Below are 21539 nucleotides of genomic sequence, written 5' to 3'. Positions count from 1 at the left end.
TAGGACTGGTAAAAACTAACCCATCTAGACTCAAACCATAAATTCATTGTTGACCAGTGCAACCTCAGTATAGGAATTCTCAACATTCATGTGGGTCAGAATGACACCAGTGGACCATAGCAAAGATAATCCTGGCGTAGGTCTCCCTCTAGTGTATAAACACTGCACTGATCAAATGCTACGGCACACCAGTAGAGGTGCAGTATGAAAGTATTGTGCAGATCATTTTATTTTCAAGCAGCCTGTAGGACAGAGTTCAGAGCTGGATGATATGTGACATATATATGCTGTGATTTATCAGATATTTGACGGTGCAGCCCGTTCTTCCGCGAGTGAGAGGGGAGTACTGCTGGCTACTTCGCAGACAAAATTGTAGAGGAAAATATATCGCGAAAATGTGCCTCGAGTTGTATGCAAGCAGTACATTTTTTTAAAACTAAAAAAAACCCCAACCAAATTACAGAACCACACTCCCCGCCTTCTTAATATTGCGTTACGGTCACAGTCTATGTTTGAGACTAAGAAAAATTCGAGTTGCATTTGTGTTTTTAGTCTAAATAACAATATTTTAGAGAGTCCCTGAACGTAGCACGCTTAGTTTGCACGGCCCCTTTTCCGACGCGTCAGTCCGAACATGGCGGCGCCCCATGCCGTGGTCGGTGTGGAGGAAGGCAGCAGCGAAACATCACTGGTCATGTCAGATTCAACCACCGGAGATGTGAAGAGGCCTCTGTTCGGGACACGTTTCCTCACAGACCCGCGGCAGGTCTTCCAGCACAACGCATGGTGGGTCATTTATCCTAGAAACCCAAAAGAGCGGACAGATGTTTGGTGTGCATCCCTGTCAGAGCCAGTGTCCCCTGGCTGAGGCCTCAAACTCGCTCTTATTGTTTGCAGTACGTTATTTGTATGGATGTTTTTTGGGTTTTTTTGCAGAATTGATTTTATCTAACAATAAGCAAATGTAAAAGCTATTGATTAGTAGCTATAACTTTCTGTTTGTTTTGATAGGAGGTTACCAAAGGACAGGTCTTAATGTTGTCTTGCAATGTTCATGATGTATTTTCATGATGCTTATAGGAAAATATAATATTTTCTCAGGTCATATAGTATCATCTATTCATATAACGTTAACTGGTAATTTAATAATATTAATACTTATTATTATAATTGAATTGCAATAATCACATGTGGATGAAATGATGGTATCTATTAGTATTGTTCCTTTCTGTCTTCTAAATTAACGATATGTGATGTGTCTAGCCTTTTCCTTTCTTTTGACAGATGCCTTTTGTTTCATGCTATACAGATGATCAAGACATTCTGGGCAAATTTGGGATTCTGTGCTAATGCATGTAAATGACACCGATTTGACAGAGTGTAGTTTTATCTATAATAAATCATGTAATGAGACTTTAATATTACATATTTTCAATATTTTTTAGACACATGCATATTTTCATACATTCATCAGATGAACATCAGTTTATTGGTAAGCACAATAATAACCAAACAAAGTTTTGAGTATCATCTTGTACCTGTTTACCAGCCTTTACTGAATGACATAAAAGCCTTTAACTTTCAGAATTTCAGTGTCACTGTCAAATATTTATGTTATTTCATGTTATGTTATTCACCACATCACTTCAACACACTGAATAATAGTGCTCTGTTGTCTGCAGGGACAATGTGGAGTGGAGTGAGGAACAAGAAGCCTCTGCTAGGAAGAAAGTCTTAGAAAACAATCAACCTCTACCCACAGAGAAACAAGGTATCATTGTTGGTGTGTTATACACATGACTGGAATCAAGGATCAGTTATAGAACTATAACTGATCCTTATGTTGTATATGTATTAATGTTATTTTCGACTCAGTTGTATGTGATCCGTGTGTTAAAATAAACAGAAATTGACTGGTTGCTGTTGATTTGTAATCATTGCAATGTGTTCTAGATTATGAGTTTATTCTCACTCTTTACTGCCTTATCTTTTTTTGCAGAGGAATATGACAGCCGAGCAAATGAGTTTTGGAATGGTTTTTACACAATCCATGAGAATCGATTTTTCAAAGACCGTCACTGGCTCTTCACAGAGTTCCCAGAGTTGGCCCCCCAGTGTAGCCTTAACCATGAGTCACGTCTTGAAGTCTCTGACTCAGATGATGGTCAACAGGAGAGTCTGGATCAAGAACACAGAAGAGAAGTTGCAACCGATGCAGACATCCTTGGCTCTTCTGCCACATATCGCATACTGGAGGTAAGAGATTCATTCATCTATTGTCTTTCTATTAGTAAGTTATCCCCCAAAAATGTCAATGTATTTTTGTTAACTTTGGGGCAAAAATAAATTTTTTGTAAATTTGATAAAGAATTGCTTAAAATTCGAATCAACTGCTGCACTTACTTAAATAAATACATCATCTTTAACTGACTGAAGAGCAAAAAGTTTTTTTTTTTGACTTTTTTGAATCAAATGGCCAAAAACATTTTGTGATGTTCGTTTTGTATTGTGCATAATGCTTTGAGAGCAGTCTCCTACTTTTGTACTAAACTCGCATGCATCACATTGTGGTATTCCTGATCATTTTGTCAATTTAACCACTTTAAAACATTTTCTTTTGAAATTAATTTGTCAGACCTGGGAGCTTTTTCTAGTAATTTTGGCATCTTTTGTTTTTCAGAAACAAACTTTGCTACTGTATGTGTTGGTGTTTGACATTGAGTAAATAAAATAAACGCTATATTAATTGATGTTTATTGGGCAGGTCGGCTGCGGTGTAGGCAATACTGTTTTTCCAATACTGAAGACAAACAAGTAAGTGCAGTCAAGGCATTGACGTGTCTTTTTCGCTGTTTGACAAGTAGAGTTCTCTGCTTCTGTCTTATGATGTGCACTTAAAGGTATAACTGCCTCTCTGCTCTTTGCAGTGACCCGGGACTCTTTGTTTACTGCTGTGATTTCTCCAGCACTGCTGTGGAGCTAGTCAAGGTAAAATGGGATTAATGAAAGGATGATATGTTGATAGATGGATTCATCTCTACGGTTGTGGGCTGATTGGTGAATTAAAATTGCTTTCTTGTCTTCAGAGTAATCCAGAGTACGACCCTGGGCGCTGCTTCGCCTTTGTTCATGACTTGAGTGATGTGGAAGCCAATTACCCCGTCTCTGATGGAACCCTTGATGTTATAGTGCTAATCTTTGTGTTATCAGCGTTGCATCCCAACAAGTATGACCTTCTTCCTCAGTCTTTCTACTTCTCGTCTCTTTGGTTTTCCCTCAGTGTGAGTCATTGAATAAAGCAGCGGCTCTCTAAAGTTTCACCCTGTCTCAGGATGCAGGAATCCATCAGTAGATTAGCGCGGCTGCTGAAGCCTGGGGGAGTGATGCTGCTCAGAGACTATGGACGCTACGATATGGCACAGCTTCGCTTCAAGAAAGGTTAGTCAGACGGAAGTCCTGCAAGGCTCCAGTCCAAATAGCTGTTCAAAACGTCCAGATTCCAGAAAGTTCCCTTAAACATGGCCTATTATTAGTGTTCATCCTTCAATATGTGTCAGCCTACTTAGGTCCTTTTTTCTTGTGGCACCATTTCAGAATGGATTGTCGCCTTAAGTCACACCAGAGTAATTTTCTGTGTTGGCCATTTTAAATGAAAAGTATGCTGCTTCTAATTATGTTAAATAATATTATGGTAGATTAAGGTAGATACTAAGTGTAAGTCTTGCTGCTCAATACCTGCAGTACTTCTAATTGTACACTGTAGATTAAAACGGCACTGCATTAATGCATACTGTAAGTGATAAATTAAGGTTTGTTATTTGTTGTAGAATAATATGTGTGTTGTGTCCCCTTACTTCTAGGAAGGTGTCTATCTGAAAACTTTTATGTCCGAGGTGATGGAACAAGAGTGTATTTCTTTACTCAAGGTAAAAATAAAGACATTAATTAAAAATTTTGGATTACTTTGTAGAATTGTTATTTAATCATGTATATGAATATATTTCTGTCTTTCCGTCTGTTTCAGATGAGCTACATGAGATGTTCACTGAGGCCGGGCTTGAGAAAGTGCAGAACCTTGTTGACAGAAGGCTACAGGTGAATAGAGGCAAACAGCTCACCATGTACAGGGTGTGGATCCAGTGCAAGTACCGCAAGGCTCGAGCTCAGCCACTTGAGACCAAGGACCAAGACAGGGGAGAGGACCCGCCTGGCTTGACCGTCACCTGAACTACAACTGAAACTAGGAGCTCAAATCAAGGCGGTGGAGGCTTTTTTTCTGAGGATGTATGGAAATGAGAAGCTCTATTGTGATTGTGATAAAGGGGATGCAACTAGATGGTCACATGCTGTAAAGGCCTTACACTATCTCGGCTGCCATAATGTTGATGGACTTGTTTTATTGCGAGTGTTCCTGATGGTGCTGCAATTCTGCCTACAAGAGAGATAATTTCTCATTTTGTGCTGATGAGTTCAGTAATCTGAGAAAGGGCTGGTTACCCCTTTTTTAAATACTTCTATTCTGCCAGATGCTGTTTTAACAAGCTGGTGTTTGAAATAAATGGCATGATTTTAATAATAACAACTTCATGACATATTTGTACATGCAAAATCAATAAAGGTGCTTTCACAAGTGTTTTGTTTGACAAAGAAATCACTTTCTTCATGATGTAGGTCCTTATTGTACTTGGCATACTTTCCATTAAATGTCTGGTATAGTTGAACCCCTATTTATGATCGAATAGCTATTTAGGTGTTTGGTGGTGGGGGCTTACTTTGCAATGTACTGATATTATATGAATGCAGTGTGTGGGTGTGAACACCATGGGAATGGCAACTTTCTGATAAGTGATCATCTTGGTGGTTGCCTGGGTGGGCGCTGCTAAATTGTATTGTGTACAGAGGGATTTGCCATTGGTCCAGACAAGAGATTTGGGGCAGGCGTGGACTGAACGAAGGTGAAAATACTTTAACAATCTCACGAGAGAATATGAGATTTTCCTGATTATTGTTTACATTGTGAAAACATGAGATCCGAACCGAATCGATCCGGATTCAGCTGAAACGCCTGCAACAGCACAACTTCCGAAACAGATTGGTTTCTTCCCCGCGGCGAGGAAGGCAACTGGAGCCGAACTTTGTTTTGATCGAGCTGAAAGCCAGGACCCGAGATTGATCTCACCACTGGGGGAGAAAAAGATAGGGGTAACTACCGCTAGTTTCAATACCTGCTGGAGAAAAAAACGCAGAATCTCGAGGGTCGCCATTGTGTGGGACGAGTTGCCCGGCATAGGCACGGTATGGTCCCCGTCAGGAGGGGTGTGATGGAGATCCCCGCCTAAGGAGCACAGCGAGGCAGGCTTGGGCCTCCGAGGGAATCTACCGTCGTCTACCTCGAGCGGCACCGCGCGCTCCCCTTGTCTCGAACGTTAACAGTCAGCACGCGAGGGACGCGGCTGTGGATGCGGCCTAGCCTGGGAGGGTCTGCCGAGCACCGGGGAAACAACGGGGACGGTGTCAGGGTTGACAACAGGCCCCCGGAGGACCGAGAGAAAGACTCAATAGCAGTACGTATCCCGTTAGGTTGTCGAGCAAACGAGTATATGTGGACATGTGTCTTTGTACAGGTGTCGTGGCAGCAGCACCTGACAACACGGACCCGAGAGGATGCTCCTCCTGACAGACGAGTGACGCTAGCCCGATGGCTACCAAAAGGCTAGCTACCTGTGTTTGTCAAATCACGTACTGTTGCAGATTTGTCAGAGTCAGACAGCTGTCATTTTGGCACAACATTAATGACCATTTGCCTTGTTTGTTTCCCATATTTAACGTCACGACTATGACATCGCGATGCTAGCTAAGCAACGCTATGCTAGCAGTGATGTATCCGCTGCTAGCTAGCCACCTCGCTGATCATGATGATGTTTCAAATAGTTATGCAGAGCTGAGCCAGCAAACCCAAAGCCGAGTAAAGTTACACTAAAACATACGGATTAACGTTAGTATTTGTCCCTTAATTCACACAAATGGTGTGTGTTTTAAACTATTTAATGTATGGAGGCTATAGATTGCAGACAGACGTAGCAGTAGGGCGTGTGACTTAAACGTTAACCTTTGCACAGGGTAGCAAACTGGCCACTTATTGTCTGTTGTGGCCTTTTCCATTGCCAGTATTCTTGGCAGTCTCTCCATTAGTGACCTTTCAGAACTCCAGTGCCATGTAACTAAGGCCTATAATGCCAAGTTGTTATTACATGATGCTATCATTTTGAAGGCAATGACCACACATCTGGCCCCAAGTGTGTGATGTATGTTTGGTATCCCTTATTGGCTGTATTTGTGTTCATTTTAGTGCTGTGAGTATTTCAACTGAGTACACAAGTTGCATGGCTGGTGCAACACAGATGATAGTGGAAAACATTGTTGTCAGGCTTATTGATGACTCAGAACAGGAATTTTCCACATCCATATAGCTAAAAACAGCCATGACTCATCACAACCAATGCCTTTACGAAACAGTGATCCGTCACTCCCACTTGAATATACCAGACCTAACAACGCCTTCTTTAATCTTTGCTCTTGTCTCTACAGCCATGATGGAGGAACTGCATAGCCTGGACCCCCGACGGCAAGAGCTGTTGGAGGCTCGCTTCACTGGGGTCGGTGTGGCTAAGGTTTGTTTTACAGCAGGTGTCGCGGAGGTGTAGCCTGTGAACTTTCTCCTGTCAAAGTGCTTATAATCACATATTTTCTTCCATTTACAAATTTTTGTGAATCTTTTCCTTTCTTTGTCTCACTCCGTCTCAGTATCATTCTGCTGTTTGGCCCGGACAAGCTTGGTCCCACTCCTTTTCTTTGTCTGTCTCTGGAGAAGGTTGAGCTGTGTCTGTGTTTTTTGGCTAGTGTGACATGGCATCTCTCCCTGGCTCATGATGTTGAGGCTGCATATGCAAGGGATGATGCCTGCCAAAAAGGGCCACAGACAGGACAGGGGGTGGTAGGGGGAGGAGGAATGAAGGCAGAGGAGGAATGCAGAAATTGTTTTGACCAGGTGTGAGGGGAGGCAGCATTATGCTTTCCATCCTCTTGCCTGCTACATGGATGGAGCGGCCTTTGTGGAAGGTGATCTTGGAACAGTTAGGGAGCGAGAGTCAGCGCCAGGAGTGGGCCCTGTGCCAGCCATAGGCAGAGCTGAGCCCAGAGCATGGCATGGCTGCTGCCGCAGAGAAAATGGCGGCTCTCGCTAAGGCATCATGCCACAGCCACCCTGTATGACAAGAGATGCAATGTGTGTGTGTGTGGAGGGTGGGGGGTGGAAGTGTGTCAACAAATGGTTATGAAGAAACATTGGTTGATGGTCTAAAAGTCCTTCAATGTCACAGAGCAGCATAGTTTTTATTCTTGACCTTGAACAGCCCTGTGGCAATGCTGCTCTCTCTTTGTTATCACTGAGTTGGTTCAAAAGAAAGGGGAAATGTCCTCATTTGAGGACAAAGGGCGAGCACACCTTTTGGTAATGGAACAGAGAGGACCTACTGAAATTGTTAGAAAGTGCATTTCCTTTTGAACAGGTCTGATCAAACAACCAGATATCTGGAAAAGGTAACAACAAGCTGTCATTCCTAAATTAAGCAAATTCTTCCGGCTCTCTAGAGAGTGAGAGAGAAAAGAACAGCTAAACCATGGTGAACAGGAGAAAAATGGATGACATTATCGAAAGGTGACACACAGAGGAAGGGATATATCCCCAGCAGCATGCCTAATGTTCAGCCATTTTAGGAGGGTTCAGTGAGGGAGCTGTACTGTGCTCTGAATGACTAAGTGTCTCTCCCTGATTGGACAGTGCCTGCTGAATTTTGATGTGATTCATTTGACTGACAGGCATCACCTAGGGAACCGGCATTAGGACGGTTGCAGGTTTAGATTCAGTGGGAAGTTAATGGTGACGGTATTTGGCCAAACCTCGGCATCCTTTCCCTCAGTTCCTCAGCCATTTTCCTAACTCTGTGTGCACTCTATCAAGTGCATGCTCCTGTCAATTTCAACGCAGATTTGTTGTTCAAATTGTAACGTTATCAGGGATCTCCAAATAGAAAACATAAAGGCAGATGTTGGCCCATAATGATCATCGGGAAAACTTTGTTACACACTATGATGCTTAAATTGTGTAATTAATCAGCAGTTCACTTGTGTGCCAAACCACGGGGGGGATCGGTACGGATCACAGATTAAGAACGGTCCTTAACACCACTAGTGTGCACACATTTTGAATATACACTTCTATGAATATATGATTTTCATGCTTTTTGCATCTTTGCGTATTAGCTCCTTGTGTTTTATTTTTGATGTATTTTTACTTCACTTTAACAGGGCTCGGGTCAGAACCAAAATGAGTCATCCAACCAGAGTCTTTGCAGTGTAGGCTCGCTCAGTGACAAAGAGCTTGAGGTTAGTCTCTGTTACTAATAAACAAGATTTTCATGCCAACTATCTGTCTGTGTAGCCCTATTGTACATGGTGTTGATTCAAACTACTTTCCTGACAGACTCCTGAGAAAAAAGCAAATGACCAGAGAGTAAGAAAACGGAAAGCAGACCATTTTGACAGCAGCCAAGGTAAGATTTTCCCAATGCTATGATCCTCTCATTACGTATCCCAAATATCAGCCTCTCTCTCTCTGAACTCCTCGCATCTCTCTTCTAGGCAAAGCAGGTGCAAGGGGACATAAAATTAGTGATTATTTTGAGGTGAGTGGAAGAAAATGTTTTCAGTTACTTTGATGTACTAAGTGTGTATCCAGCAACACTCCTGCTTCAGTATTAACTTTTCATACTTCCTTTCTAACCCCCTTTTTAGCCGTTTTGATCTTTCTATTGAATTTAGTTCTTCTCTCTTTACGTGTCTGTCAGTTTGCGGGAGGTAGCGGTCCTGGTACCAGCCCTGCCAGGGGAGTTCCACCAGTGGTCCGCTCTTCCCCACAACACTCACTTTCCAACCCCCCTGTCACGGTGAGCATGTTTTCTCTTTGATCTGTCTCATGCTTTTTTAAATCTATCAACACTCTTTGCTGCTATTCTCTCTTCCACGCTTGATTTTAGCATCACTAGGTCAAGTTTGCTTACAAGTGGGAAGAATGTTATGTGGTCTGTAAACACTGTTGGCAACAATTACAGATTCAAACACTCTTCTGTACAAAGACTTAAACCAAGGAAACCAGTAATGAAATGGAACATATTTTAGAAATGGTTATAAACATACTGACAGCAAAATGATAAAAGAAAATAGTTTAGATCAACATGTTACCCACACCTTGTCGTACCACAGTAACTTGTTATTAACAAACCAGCCTAATTTGAATGTTTTAAAGAAAAATTGTCAATTATATAAAATAAGGTTTTAAAATCGTGAAAAAAATGAATACTACTCTCTGGTCTCCTCTCCGAATGTTATCAGACCAAATTGATCAAATTTCTGATAGTGAAATTAGTCATTGTGCGAAGGTTGTGACACTTTATCAGTCCCAACGGTTGCAACGGAATAGGCACAAGGTTACCTAAGTTGGTTGTGAATAGCAAGTGAGCCCGTCCCGGAACATGCACGCAGCGAGCTCTCTTGGCACCCCGAATGACAAAAACTTTAAGGATTTTGTAACTCTACCCTGACGTTTATTATTTTTGGTGAGAATTAAACTCACTCATGCGACAGATAGTTTGTTTGAGTTGTTACAACAAGTTTTCACTGGTCATCATTTTCATGTAAATGTTTTCGCCACATTGGTACCTTGTTTTATTATGGCTGGCTGCTGCAGGTCTTCATAAATTCTTTAATGTGATGAAATTCAAACATTAAGACACCATCTGTCTGTGTAAAGTTTTTATTGGAAGAATGTTTCTGCCTCCCAGGTGCAGCAGGGAAGCCCGTCCTCCATAAGCTCGGCCAACACAGAGCACTCGACGTGTTCGCTGAAGCCTGCATCTCTTCACATGCTCCACAAAGCCACACAGGTACTTGACATGCCTTCAGGGCTGGCTGGCTGTTACCCAATTCAAATGTTATTATAATTCCAAAAACAGTTGTTATAAAATTGGTATATAAACCAATACATTTGCAATTGGCAACCAATGAGCAGCTTTTAAGATTATAGATTTTTTCTTTTGATTTTGTGATATGGGACTACTTGTTGTGCTACATTTTTCACTGATACAAAAATGATCCACCATTAACATAAACACTGTTTTTCTGCTCACTGTACCCTGTAGTCTGACCTTACTATAGAGAAACTAACAGCAATGGAGAACAACAAGAACTCTGACCTGGAGAAGAAGGAGGGCCGAATAGACGATTTGCTACGGGTACTAATCTCATTACATTTCATCCCTGCTACTCTGCTTGCTGTTTTTGATGGTTTTGATAATATAATGTTCTCTGTCTTGGTTTTTCAGTTGTGGCGTGTTAGAGTTGACACATTCCTTCAGTTTGTACAAGTATAAACAAATGAACATTTATGTATATTATGCTTTAAGATGCTTGTTTAAGAAAGGAGATGCACTTATGACTTCTGGTGACTAGTAGTTCTCTTGAATACCTATGTTGAATACACTTCCTGTAAGTCGCTTTGGATAAAAGCGTCTGCTAAATGACTGTAATGTAATGTAATGTAATGTATATTATTATTTACCTGACCCTTTTCCTGCTCGTTTGTATGTTTTGCTCCAGGCAAACTGTGATCTGAGAAGACAGATTGACGAACAGCAGAGAATGCTGGAACGATACAAGGAACGCTTAAATAAGTGTGTGACCATGTCCAAGAAGCTGCTGATTGAAAAAGTAATTTGGTCTCATAGAACATTGACGTATTTAAATTATTAGTTCCCTAAGAGTGCGGATCATTGTGGGCTTTTTTTTTATTTTATTTTTTTATTTTTTTATATAATACATGAGGGAATTAGAACCGTTTATTTAAGCCACATGTAGTAAAAAGCCTGTATTACTTTGTTCTTCCTTCAGTCCAAACAGGAGAAGATGGCATGCCGGGACAAAAGCATGCAGGACAGGCTTCGACTTGGTCACTTCACCACAGTGAGACATGGAGCGTCTTTCACTGAGCAGTGGACGGATGGATATGCCTTCCAAAACCTTATCAAGTGAGAACTGGATATTTTTTACTTTAGCGTATCCCTTCACCCTTTCTCCATATTATGATTTTTAGAGGTGCACTGTTTAATCCCTAGCCACATGCTTCAAAGACAGGGGGCAGTGATTTACAACTGGGTTCAAACATATATATATCAATACAATCTATATATATATATATATATATATATATATATAAAAAGAGCCAAATAACAGCAGGGCAAGAAAACGCAAATTTCGACCATACTGCTGAAACTGAGAGCTGGACTACATAACATCGTACCTTAAAATCTTCATGTGTGGCCTCTGCCTAAAGTTTTATGAGAGCACATCCTCTGTACAAGCAAAGCCAGCAGCATACTGTAAGGCGAGAAATGCATTAGATCTACAGGTTATTGCATTGTGTCATCTGTTTTCAGACAACAAGAAAGGATCAATTCCCAGCGGGAGGACATTGAAAGACAGAGGAAGCTGCTGGCCAAACGCAAGCCGCCCTCCATGGCCCAGACTCCACCTCCAAGCCTGGAGCAAAACAAACGCAAAAGCAAAACCAATGGAACAGAAAGTGAAGCGTACGTTGCTTTTGTTTGTTATTTATCTTCTTTTTCATACAAGCCATTTTCCCGCTGCTTGCATATTCAATGTTGAACTGAGGTTCCTTCTGTGTCCTTCCAGGTTATCGCAGGCAGAGTACCACGAACAAGAGGAAATCTTTAAACTAAGACTAGGCCACCTAAAGAAGGTAATGCATGATTCTTTTTTAAGGGGATAATGCTTATTGTGGTCTCTCTCTTTGTTTAGTTGTTTTCTTAACTGCACAGATTTTTTATTTTGTTGTCCTTTTTACAGGAGGAAGCAGAGATCCAGGCGGAGCTGGAGAGGTTGGAGCGAGTGCGAAACCTCCACATTCGCGAGCTGAAAAGGATCCACAATGAGGATAATTCTCAGTATGATTTCTTCTTATATGGCCCTTTCCTGGTTTGTCGGGTGAAGTGTCCCTGTGCAATCTTTAATTACATATCTTCATCCTGTGCAGATTCAAAGATCACCCTACGCTAAATGACCGGTACCTGCTACTCTATTTACTTGGACGGGGAGGTTTCAGTGAAGTTTACAAGGTAAGAGAAACTTCATCTTTCCCTTTTTAATGCAGAACCATTTCTTTTTTTAAATGGTTAATAGACTTAAAATACCTTGTAGTTTCTGTTTTTGAATTAGTGTATACCTTTGCCAAAACATCCTGTATGTCAGATAGAGAAAGGGCAGCATAATTTCTCATTCACAATTTGGCACAATCATATACAATAGAGTGCAAATGAATACCAGTTTTCTACTGCTTTAAAATAGTTTTTATTTTTATTCGAATCTGTGGTAATTTTTGTGGTCAGAAATTGCATGTTAGTGTTACACTGGTGAACACTAACATGCTCATATTCTCAGAGTGGCTAGAATGGTTGTGCTGCACATACTTTGGAAAATATTTGAGGATGTGTGTTTCTTTACGTTGAACTAATTTTACATCGGAAACATTTCGAAGTAAATGACAGAATGTGAGCGCTGTTCCTAGAATCTGCCGTCATAGCTGTAAAAAAAAAAAGATGAATGGACACAGGCATTTAATGTGTAGCAAGAGCCTCACTGCAGCTGAAAATAATGCCAAATGCAGTTCGTAACTAATATGAGACATTTCTTTTCCAGGCCTTTGACTTAACAGAGCAAAGGTATGTTGCGGTCAAAATCCACCAGTTAAACAAGAACTGGAGGGATGAGAAGAAAGAAAATTATCACAAGTGAGTTTCATTTGCAATACTATAGTGTGTGTATATACAATGACTATGAAATATGTTCTGTTCATCATTGAGTAAACCATCAGATCCGCATTTCAAATGAATGGTGTACATTTTGGAAATGCTCTTTGTTTCAGACACGCATGCAGAGAATATAGAATCCATAAAGAACTGGACCACCCACGAATAGTTAAACTCTACGACTACTTTTCGCTTGACACCGACTCGTAAGTCCTTTTCTCTATCACAATTGTGTGCCTTCCAAAATATATATATTAATGTTTATGCAGATTGTGTTAATTCTAATCTATTCGTCAATATGTAGAACCTTAAGAACTTTATTCTAATCTGTTGTACAAAATCCTTTAAAGATGGATAAATACTTTAGCCTTATTTTGGAACAGGTTCTGCACAGTCCTGGAGTACTGCGAGGGAAATGACTTGGACTTCTACCTGAAGCAGCACAAGCTCATGTCAGAGAAAGAGGGCCGCTCCATCATCATGCAGATTGTCAACGCCCTGAAGTACCTCAACGAGATCAGACCGCCCATTATCCACTATGACCTTAAACCTGGTGGGTGTCCACACCTCAATACCTCTTAAACTCTATGAGATTGCATGATCTAGTTTTAGTTTTCTTGGCACATTTCTACTTCAAATTAAACTAGCAGTAAAACTGTCAGTTAAACGAACCACTTTTACCACTGCCGTTATAGTAGTGATGATAGAAAGAATTTTGTAATTTTCGACTCAAAATGTGACTTTAAAATCTGAATTATGCAGACATTTTCTCTCATGCCTGTAAATCCTTTCCTCACCCTGCACAGGTAACATCCTCCTGGTGAACGGCACTGCCTGTGGGGAGATCAAGATCACAGACTTTGGCCTGTCGAAGATCATGGATGATGACAGCTACAACTCCGTGGACGGGATGGAGCTGACGTCACAGGGAGCAGGAACATACTGGTAAGATTTACACTGGAAGATGCCACTCTGCTGGAGGGGTGCCACCATCTGTGATATAATAAATTGTGCTTTTTATCTTTTACTAGTGAGCATTTGTCCTCAAGGGTCAAATTTATGTTAGGTAGTCAGGGCTGGAATACTTCTCTATGACTGAAAGTAATCATTTCTGTGTGGAGACATTTTATGCTGTAGAAGGAAAATAAAATGGCCGAATCTGTGCAGTGTTTTTTGATGCAGAATCCATCAATAGACGTTGTTGGAAACGATAAAGAAGTTTGAGAAAAATACACAGAGAGCAATACAGCAAATCTTATAATGCAAAAATAACTTCTATTGGGTATCAAAGCCAAACTATTATTATTTACCGTATATCTGTTAAAACATGTAAGGGAATTCCCTTTGAATCACTTGGTAAAACGCTGTAGCATTGAGTTTTCCACTTGGCATAGAAAGCACTGCATATACTTTAGCTCTCTCTGACGGAATACAGGATTTATTTGAGTTTGCCAGAAGCAGCACCCCAGGCTAAACATTTTCATGGCTAACATACGACGGATTTCATCCCAGCAGCAATCGAACAGATGATAAGTTCATGGCTAAGAGTAGAGTTTGTCATTTCAGAAGAGAATGCAAAGAACATGCAAGTTGCATACTTATTAACACATAGATATTAAACATAAAAAATGGTATGCTATTATAATCAGAATTTGCAGACACTCATAAGGTGGTATTGATATCAAATGAAAAAGTAGTCATAATTATGTTATACTACTTATCTCAGCACAGAGGTGTCTACTTTCTTAGAGAGAGTTTCACTCAGTTTTACCACTTATGTTTTTTTTGTGAATGTTTTAATTTAAATTGAAAGGTTTGAGATTACGAATGAGTGAAAAGACACTGACAGTACTGTTGTGGTTAAAAGACTAAAAGTGATCGCTGCACAAGATATTTGTGTTGATGTATTGAAATAATCATAGTTGTAATATTACTGAGGTATGTATTGGTATATGAATTTACAAAGCTCCAGTGTCCATTTGGTTAATGCTTGTATTACTTCTACCATGCTGCCTGATGTTCATGCTCACACAAAGGTCACCTAAGCAAGATGCCTGTGACACAAATAAGTAAACTCCCAGACCCTGGTTGTTGAGGATCACATAGTGCACAATGTTTACTAAAATCACTCTAATGTTAATACTTCATATTCGAGGACAGAGAGTTGATATCATGTTGGACAACGATTATTCACACACACAAGTCTTCTTGTCATGACTATTTCATTCGTTGAAACTGATTCAGATTAATATAACCCTTTCTCTTCTAGGTACCTGCCCCCAGAGTGCTTTGTGGTTGGGAAGGAACCACCCAAAATCTCCAACAAGGTGGATGTGTGGTCCGTGGGAGTCATTTTCTACCAGTGTTTGTATGGTCGCAAGGTAAGAAAATATGTTGCAAGAAGACATTTGAGCAATTAAATCTGTTATAAATGCAATAAAATGCAAAAGATATCATTTCCTTTGGAGACATGAATTTACTTTTTAGTTGTATGTAATAATTTGATCTTTAGACAAAAGAAGAATAAGTAACCTTTAAGTATGTACAGTTGTAATGAACACCATAAAATGTCTTTGTTCCTCTTCACTTGATATATTTAGTTCATATTTTGGTTTATTTCAACATCACTTCATCGCCTTCTCTTTGCACTTCAGCCCTTCGGCCACAACCAGTCCCAGCAGGACATCCTGCAGGAGAACACCATACTGAAGGCAACAGATGTGCAGTTTCCCCCTAAACCAGTAGTCACACCTGAAGCTAAGGTACTGGACTCTGCATTGGTTTTGTCTCCTTCATTTTTGAATCACTTCTATGCATCTTCAACTCCCACCACACCCTCCTTGTATTCTCTCTTAATTCTTAAAGTCCTCATGTTCACGTACATAGTTGTAGGAGTTTTTTGTTAACATGTACATATTAAGGAATTTCTAATTTTTTTTTTTACCAAAACATTGTAAAGGTTAGTTTCTGTGCTAAAGATTTTTATTTGCTTAGTCATTCCACTCTCACTCTGTCTTTCTCCAGGCCTTTATAAGGCGCTGTCTAGTCTACCGTAAGGAGGACCGCATCGATGTGCACCAACTGGCCAGTGACCCCTTCCTCATGCCTCACATCCGCAAGTCGGTGGCCTCCTCTGGCACCTCGGGCATGGCTGTGGCCTCCACATCCAGTTCCTCCAACAGCAGCGCCTCAAACTGAGCCCACGCCCATTGACTGATTGACTGATCCATTCGAAAGAGTGGGGTGGGGCGGGGGCGACGCCAATCCGTGTCCCCCCTCCCAACAGCTTCCCACCTTGCCATGAAGAGAAAGAGAAACAGGTCAGAGGACGGCAAGGGGTGGGTGAGAAGTCATGGACGGGTTGGAAAGGGAGACCCACGTCACCCTTCATCCATCTCATGTCCACCCATCCCAGCCCACCTGTCCTCCTTTCTCAAAATGGTGGCATTGTTCTGGGGGTCAAAGCCCTGGACGACTCGCACAGTAAGAGGTTTGGAACTGTGTTGGTGAAAAGTAAGCTTCAGTGTTTGGGGTTGTTCTTTTCTGCTTAAAAAAAAAGAGAAAATTAAAAGAAGTGTAGAATTGCTTCAGCTTGGCCAGATGGAAAGGACTGCGGTAGGCCTGGGACCCATACGCACTGACACATACACACATGCATGAGCCATTCTGGTCCATGGTAGTCTGGACTCCCCAAGCTCAAACGTTTTGTTTGTTCTCCTCTCAATGAACCTAACTAAGAGAACCAGTCTGGCCAGTTATTGTATTGAACCCAAAATATCTATGGCACTATGTCACCCAATCTGCTGTTCTGGGATCCCCTGCCCCCTTCTGAAATTCCAAACCCAGATAGTTTATGAGGAGGAACATAAGCTACTATTCACCTTACCCTCTCCCGTTTCCTCCTCAAACTCCTATGACCAAAGCTTATAACTTCCAGCTGGTGGCAGTGTTCCACCTCCATTTTTATAACGAATGGTTTTAGAGTCGTGTTACTTGATATGGAGTGGAAGCTGTTGAGAAATTACCCTTTTTACATTTTTTTAAAAACTTTTAAATTTAACCAGTTTTATGGAGAAAACTGTTGTGTTTTTCAAGTTGCCTTTAATTAGAACTGTTATTGTTTGATTGACCCCCTACCATAAACACACATATTTATTTAGCAATGTTTGAATTTATTTTTGGCCAATAAAATGCAAGGGACTGGTTTACCTAATAGTACTGTTGGGGGAGATTGGGCCTTAGCAGAGAGTTGCATAAACCATTAAATACTATTGGTTAAAATGTGTTTGTTGTTCTGGGCCTCTGTCTTACTGGATTTACCATGAGTGCTTTCTTTGAACGAATAACTTTTGTTATGTCTTTTTATTCTACACTTTAAAATTAAAGAAAATTGGCGTTCCAGACTATAAATCAAAGATATTTTCTAGAAAAAAACTCACATCCAGCCTCATCTAGCTAGTGTTGGCTTTTGGTCTTCAAATTCAGTTATATTCAATTAGGGTTATATTCTCTGATTAGTGAGTACATAGAACAAAATACTTTTTAACTGTCAGAAAACAAACTAATGCCAATTATGATGTTGATTTAGAAAGGGCTGATGTCATGGTAAATGTTAATGTAGTGTAGCTATCAAATGAGTTAAGCATCACGATGAACATTGTCTCTCATTCATAGATCAGGTACGGTCACCATGCTTCTGTCAGGAGATGGACAACATTAATACAAACAACATTCAGTGGGTCTCTCTAACTCTCACTCTTTCTCTCACACACACACACACACATTTATTTATACATCTGGTTGTTAAAGTGAAACCATCTGTTGTGGAAAGACGTCATCATTTCCCAAACACTCCGTTTAACATTTCCACACATGAGTAGCCAGAGTTTTTATAAATCTACACCTTGTAAAGCGTTATAAAAAAATCTGTTATAGGGATCTATTGATCTGTTTGCATGTGGACTAGAGGCCATAAGTTTTAAGAAATATCTGTACATGTGTTGACATGGCCTTAGGCATTAAGAGTGAGATTGGTTAGAGTTAGGGTAAGAATATCAGGGTAAGCCAATCAGGCAGGACAAACCTTTGCCAAAAGGTGGAAAAACATGGAGTCCAAACTTCCCTTTACCCACCTCTGTTTTTCAGCTCCTCTTTGGGGGGATCCTGAGGCATTCCTAGGCTGGATGGGATATAGAAATCTCCCCCCGGTGTCTCCTACCAGTTGAACCCCCCAAAAAAAAAAAAACCTCTAAAAGAAGGTGCCCATCGTGATCAGATGCATTTTATGGAGGAACACCTTTAAGCCGATTTCAATCTCATTCTTTCAGTCACTATCCTAAACTCACTACGATGGCTACAATGGTAAAAATCACCGCTTCTCGGCAGACAACCATGGCCTCACAGGTGCTGATTCATTTCTCTTGGCCTGATGAAGCCAACAGAACCACATCATCGGCAAAGAAAAGCAATTCTGTGTTCGCAAAACAGCACTATCCTGACCCTGGCTGTGCCTTGAGATTCTGACCATGAAAATCGCAATCATGTCGGAGACCAACATCCACTGAAAACATATTACAATACAGACACAACTCTCACATCTGTTACATAAGGACCGGATGGCTCGTAGCAATGGCCCTTGCAGTACACCATACTCTCATAGTAACCCCCACAAGACTACGTGCTGGACAAGTTGTAAGTGGTCTAAGTCCAATAAAAACATGGATCAGCAAACTTCAACAATCCCTCTAGTAATCCTGTAAGGGTAAAGTGATGGTCCACTGTTGGTCTTCGGTAATCTGAAGTCCAACAATCAGTCCCTTCCTCACAAGTTTTCCCACAGAGGCTGAGGAGTGTGATGCTCCAATTATTATCCTCAGACAGCAATGTCCTGAACCTTTAGCTTCTCAGGGCAAATCTCGTTCACACCTGGTGCCTTACCGCTGCAGAGCTTATCCCCACTCCCAATCGAGGCATCTAAACCTGGGAAATGGAGAGAAAAACATATTTGACACACTAGGGGCTTAACAAATAACAAAAAATTGCGAATTACAGGATTGCAAATATTTTACATCACAACAATTCACACCAACAGCAATAAATATGCATATCAATAAAAGTTCTAAATTGATTTGCGCAGGCAGAGGACCAGCTACCACGATCCTATTGATCCAGAGCAGAGAAAAACATGACAACAATGAAACAGTGACAGTAGTGCATTCCTGTGGGGCCTTTTTTGAATTTGCATCAGAAGGAGTGCAAACAACCAATATGGGGGAATTTAAGTGGTAGAGAATTATGCAGTGTACTGTATACAGTGGGGGAAATAATTATTTGATCCCTTGCCGATTTTGTAAGTTTGCCCACTGACAAAGAAATGAACGATCTATAATTGTTATGGTAGGTTTATTTTAACAGTGAGAGACAGAATATAAAAAAAATAATCCAGAAAATCACATTATATAAAAGTTATAAATTGATTTGCATTTGATCGAGTGAAATAAGTATTTGAGCCCCTACCAACCAGCAAGAATTCTGGCTCCCACATATCGGTTAGATTAGTCCTTTCACTTTAAGAAAGTACTCTGAATCTCAACTCGTTACCTGTATGAAAGACATCTGTCTCAATTCATTACCTGTATAAAAGACACCTGTCCACAGAATCAATCAATCAGATTCCAACTTCTCCACCATGGGCAAGACCAAAGAGCTGTCTAAGGACGTCGGGGCAAAGATTGTAGACCTGCACAAGGCTGGAATGGGCTACAAGACCATCGGAAAGCAGCTTGGTGAGAAGGAGACAACTGTTGGTGCGATTATTCGGAAATGGAAGAAACACAAAATGACCATCAATCGCCCTCGGTCTGGGGCTCCACGCAAGATCTCACCTCGTGGGGTATCGATGATCATGAGAAAGGTTAGGGATCAGCCCAGAACTACACGGGAGGAACTTGTTAATGATCTCAAGACAGCTGGGACCACAGTCACCAAGAAAACCATTGGTAACACACTACGCCGTAATGGATTAAAATCCTGCAGCGCCTGCAAGGTCCCCCTGCTCAAGAAGGCACATGTACAGGCCCGTCTGAAGTTTGCCAATGAACAACTGAATGATTCAGAGAAGGCTTGGGAGAAGGTAATGTGGTCAGATGAGACCAAAATCGAGGTATTTGGCATCAACTCAACTCGCCGTGTTTGGAGGAAGAGAAATGCTGATTATAACCCCAAGAACACCATCCCCACCGTCAAGCATGGAGGTGGAAACAAAATGCTTTGGGGGTGTTTCTCTGCTAAGGGGACAGGACGACTTCACCGCATCGAGGGGAGGATGGACGGGGCCATGTACCGTGAAATCTTGGGCGACAACCTCCTTGCCTCAGCCAGGACACTGAAAATGGGTCGTGGATGGGTCTTCCAGCACGACAATGACCCAAAACATACGGCCAAGGCAACAAAGGAGTGGCTCAAGAAGAAGCACATTAAGGTCATGGAGTGGCCTAGCCAGTCTCCGGACCTTAATCCCATAGAAAATCTGTGGAGGGAGCTGAAGCTTAGAGTTGCCAAGCGACAGCCTCGAAACCTTCAGGATTTGGAGAAGATCTGCAAAGAGGAGTGGACCAAAATCCCTCCTGAGATGTGCGCAAACCTGGTGACCAACTACAAGAAGCGTCTGACCTCTGTGCTTGCCAACAACGGTTTCTCCACCAAGTACTGAGTCATGTTTTGTTAGGGGATCAAATACTTATTTCACTCGATCAAATGCAAATCAATTTATAACTTTTATATAATGTGATTTTCTGGATTTTATTTTTGATATTCTGTCTCTCAATGTTAAAATAAACCTACCATAACAATTATAGATCGTTCATTTCTTTGTCAGTGGGCAAACTTACAAAATCGGCAAGGGATCAAATAATTATTTCCCCCACTGTATGTCTAGGGCACTTATTGTGAAAGATAATAATTAAATAAATGGATCTGATTTGTTGCCTTTGTCATGATTAGAAGGATCATCAAAATATCCGGTCTTGGTTTAGTCCACAGAGCCTCTCTGTTGTTGCATACAATAGTGTACTTATTTAATATATCCATTTAACACAACATGATTGGTTGACGAGTTCATTCACAAGGCAAAAAAAATCAACCTTACTCCAAAAATATTTTTTATTATTTTTTCGCAGTTTAATCTTGTTATTCTGCGTTTAAGTACTCTTGACAAAAACAACAGTTGGAAAAAATATATTGACGTATGAATTCATTGCAAAAAAAAAAAAAAAAAAAAAAAAAGCCTGAACATAAACACTTAAATCCTTTAAAATTCTTGTACAAAAGAGGCCAAACTCTCACAGTCAAAAGAAGAATGTATTAAACGATACATTATGGTAATGTAAATGAAAGAACACAGGAAGATCTGAAATAAAGTAAGAATATTTTCTTATAAGTCCTATTTTATATATGATTTGATCACCCTTATCACAGACTACTTAGTTTTTGTTTTACTGTCATCTTCTCTCATTCCCTCTGTGTACCACATGGTTGCTATTGTGGGTCCTCTAACAGGCGCCTGGAGGTCCCCGGACCTCATTTTGGGAACCACACAAACAC

General features: G+C 40.8%; 2 protein-coding genes across 4 annotated transcripts; both read left to right on the top strand.

Annotated features, from left to right (window-relative positions):
- The first annotated feature begins 271 nt into the window (after positions 1 to 271).
- Positions 272 to 4633, top strand: mettl2a (methyltransferase 2A, methylcytidine). The gene is made up of 9 exons (XM_054607464.1): positions 272 to 786; positions 1683 to 1771; positions 2000 to 2256; positions 2765 to 2814; positions 2928 to 2988; positions 3087 to 3226; positions 3332 to 3438; positions 3861 to 3926; positions 4025 to 4633. Exons 1-9 carry the CDS (start codon positions 635 to 637, stop codon positions 4225 to 4227), a joined length of 1125 nt encoding a protein of 374 aa, XP_054463439.1. The 5' UTR covers positions 272 to 634; the 3' UTR covers positions 4228 to 4633.
- Positions 4634 to 4869: 236 nt separating this feature from the next.
- Positions 4870 to 17223, top strand: tlk2 (tousled-like kinase 2). 3 transcript variants are annotated; one of them, XM_054607453.1, is made up of 21 exons: positions 4870 to 5564; positions 6589 to 6671; positions 8368 to 8445; positions 8543 to 8612; positions 8701 to 8744; positions 8907 to 9005; positions 9900 to 10001; positions 10257 to 10349; positions 10714 to 10824; positions 11005 to 11141; positions 11550 to 11702; positions 11806 to 11872; positions 11980 to 12077; positions 12167 to 12248; positions 12829 to 12920; positions 13055 to 13144; positions 13322 to 13491; positions 13745 to 13883; positions 15208 to 15319; positions 15593 to 15700; positions 15963 to 17223. In XM_054607453.1, the coding sequence occupies exons 2-21, from the start codon at positions 6591 to 6593 to the stop codon at positions 16134 to 16136; spliced, it is 2100 nt and encodes a 699-aa protein (XP_054463428.1). In that variant the 5' UTR covers positions 4870 to 5564; positions 6589 to 6590; the 3' UTR covers positions 16137 to 17223. The 3 variants fall into 3 exon arrangements, with proteins under 3 accessions (XP_054463428.1, XP_054463430.1, XP_054463429.1); XM_054607454.1 differs by lacking the exon at positions 4870 to 5564 and adding an exon at positions 5648 to 5712; XM_054607455.1 differs by lacking the exon at positions 8907 to 9005 and having other exon boundaries at positions 4871 to 5564.
- Positions 17224 to 21539: the final 4316 nt, after the last annotated feature.

This window comes from Anoplopoma fimbria, chromosome 11 (genome assembly GCF_027596085.1).
Source record: "Anoplopoma fimbria isolate UVic2021 breed Golden Eagle Sablefish chromosome 11, Afim_UVic_2022, whole genome shotgun sequence".
Lineage (NCBI taxonomy): Eukaryota > Metazoa > Chordata > Actinopteri > Perciformes > Anoplopomatidae > Anoplopoma > Anoplopoma fimbria.
This window is presented reverse-complemented; position numbering and strand designations above follow the sequence as displayed.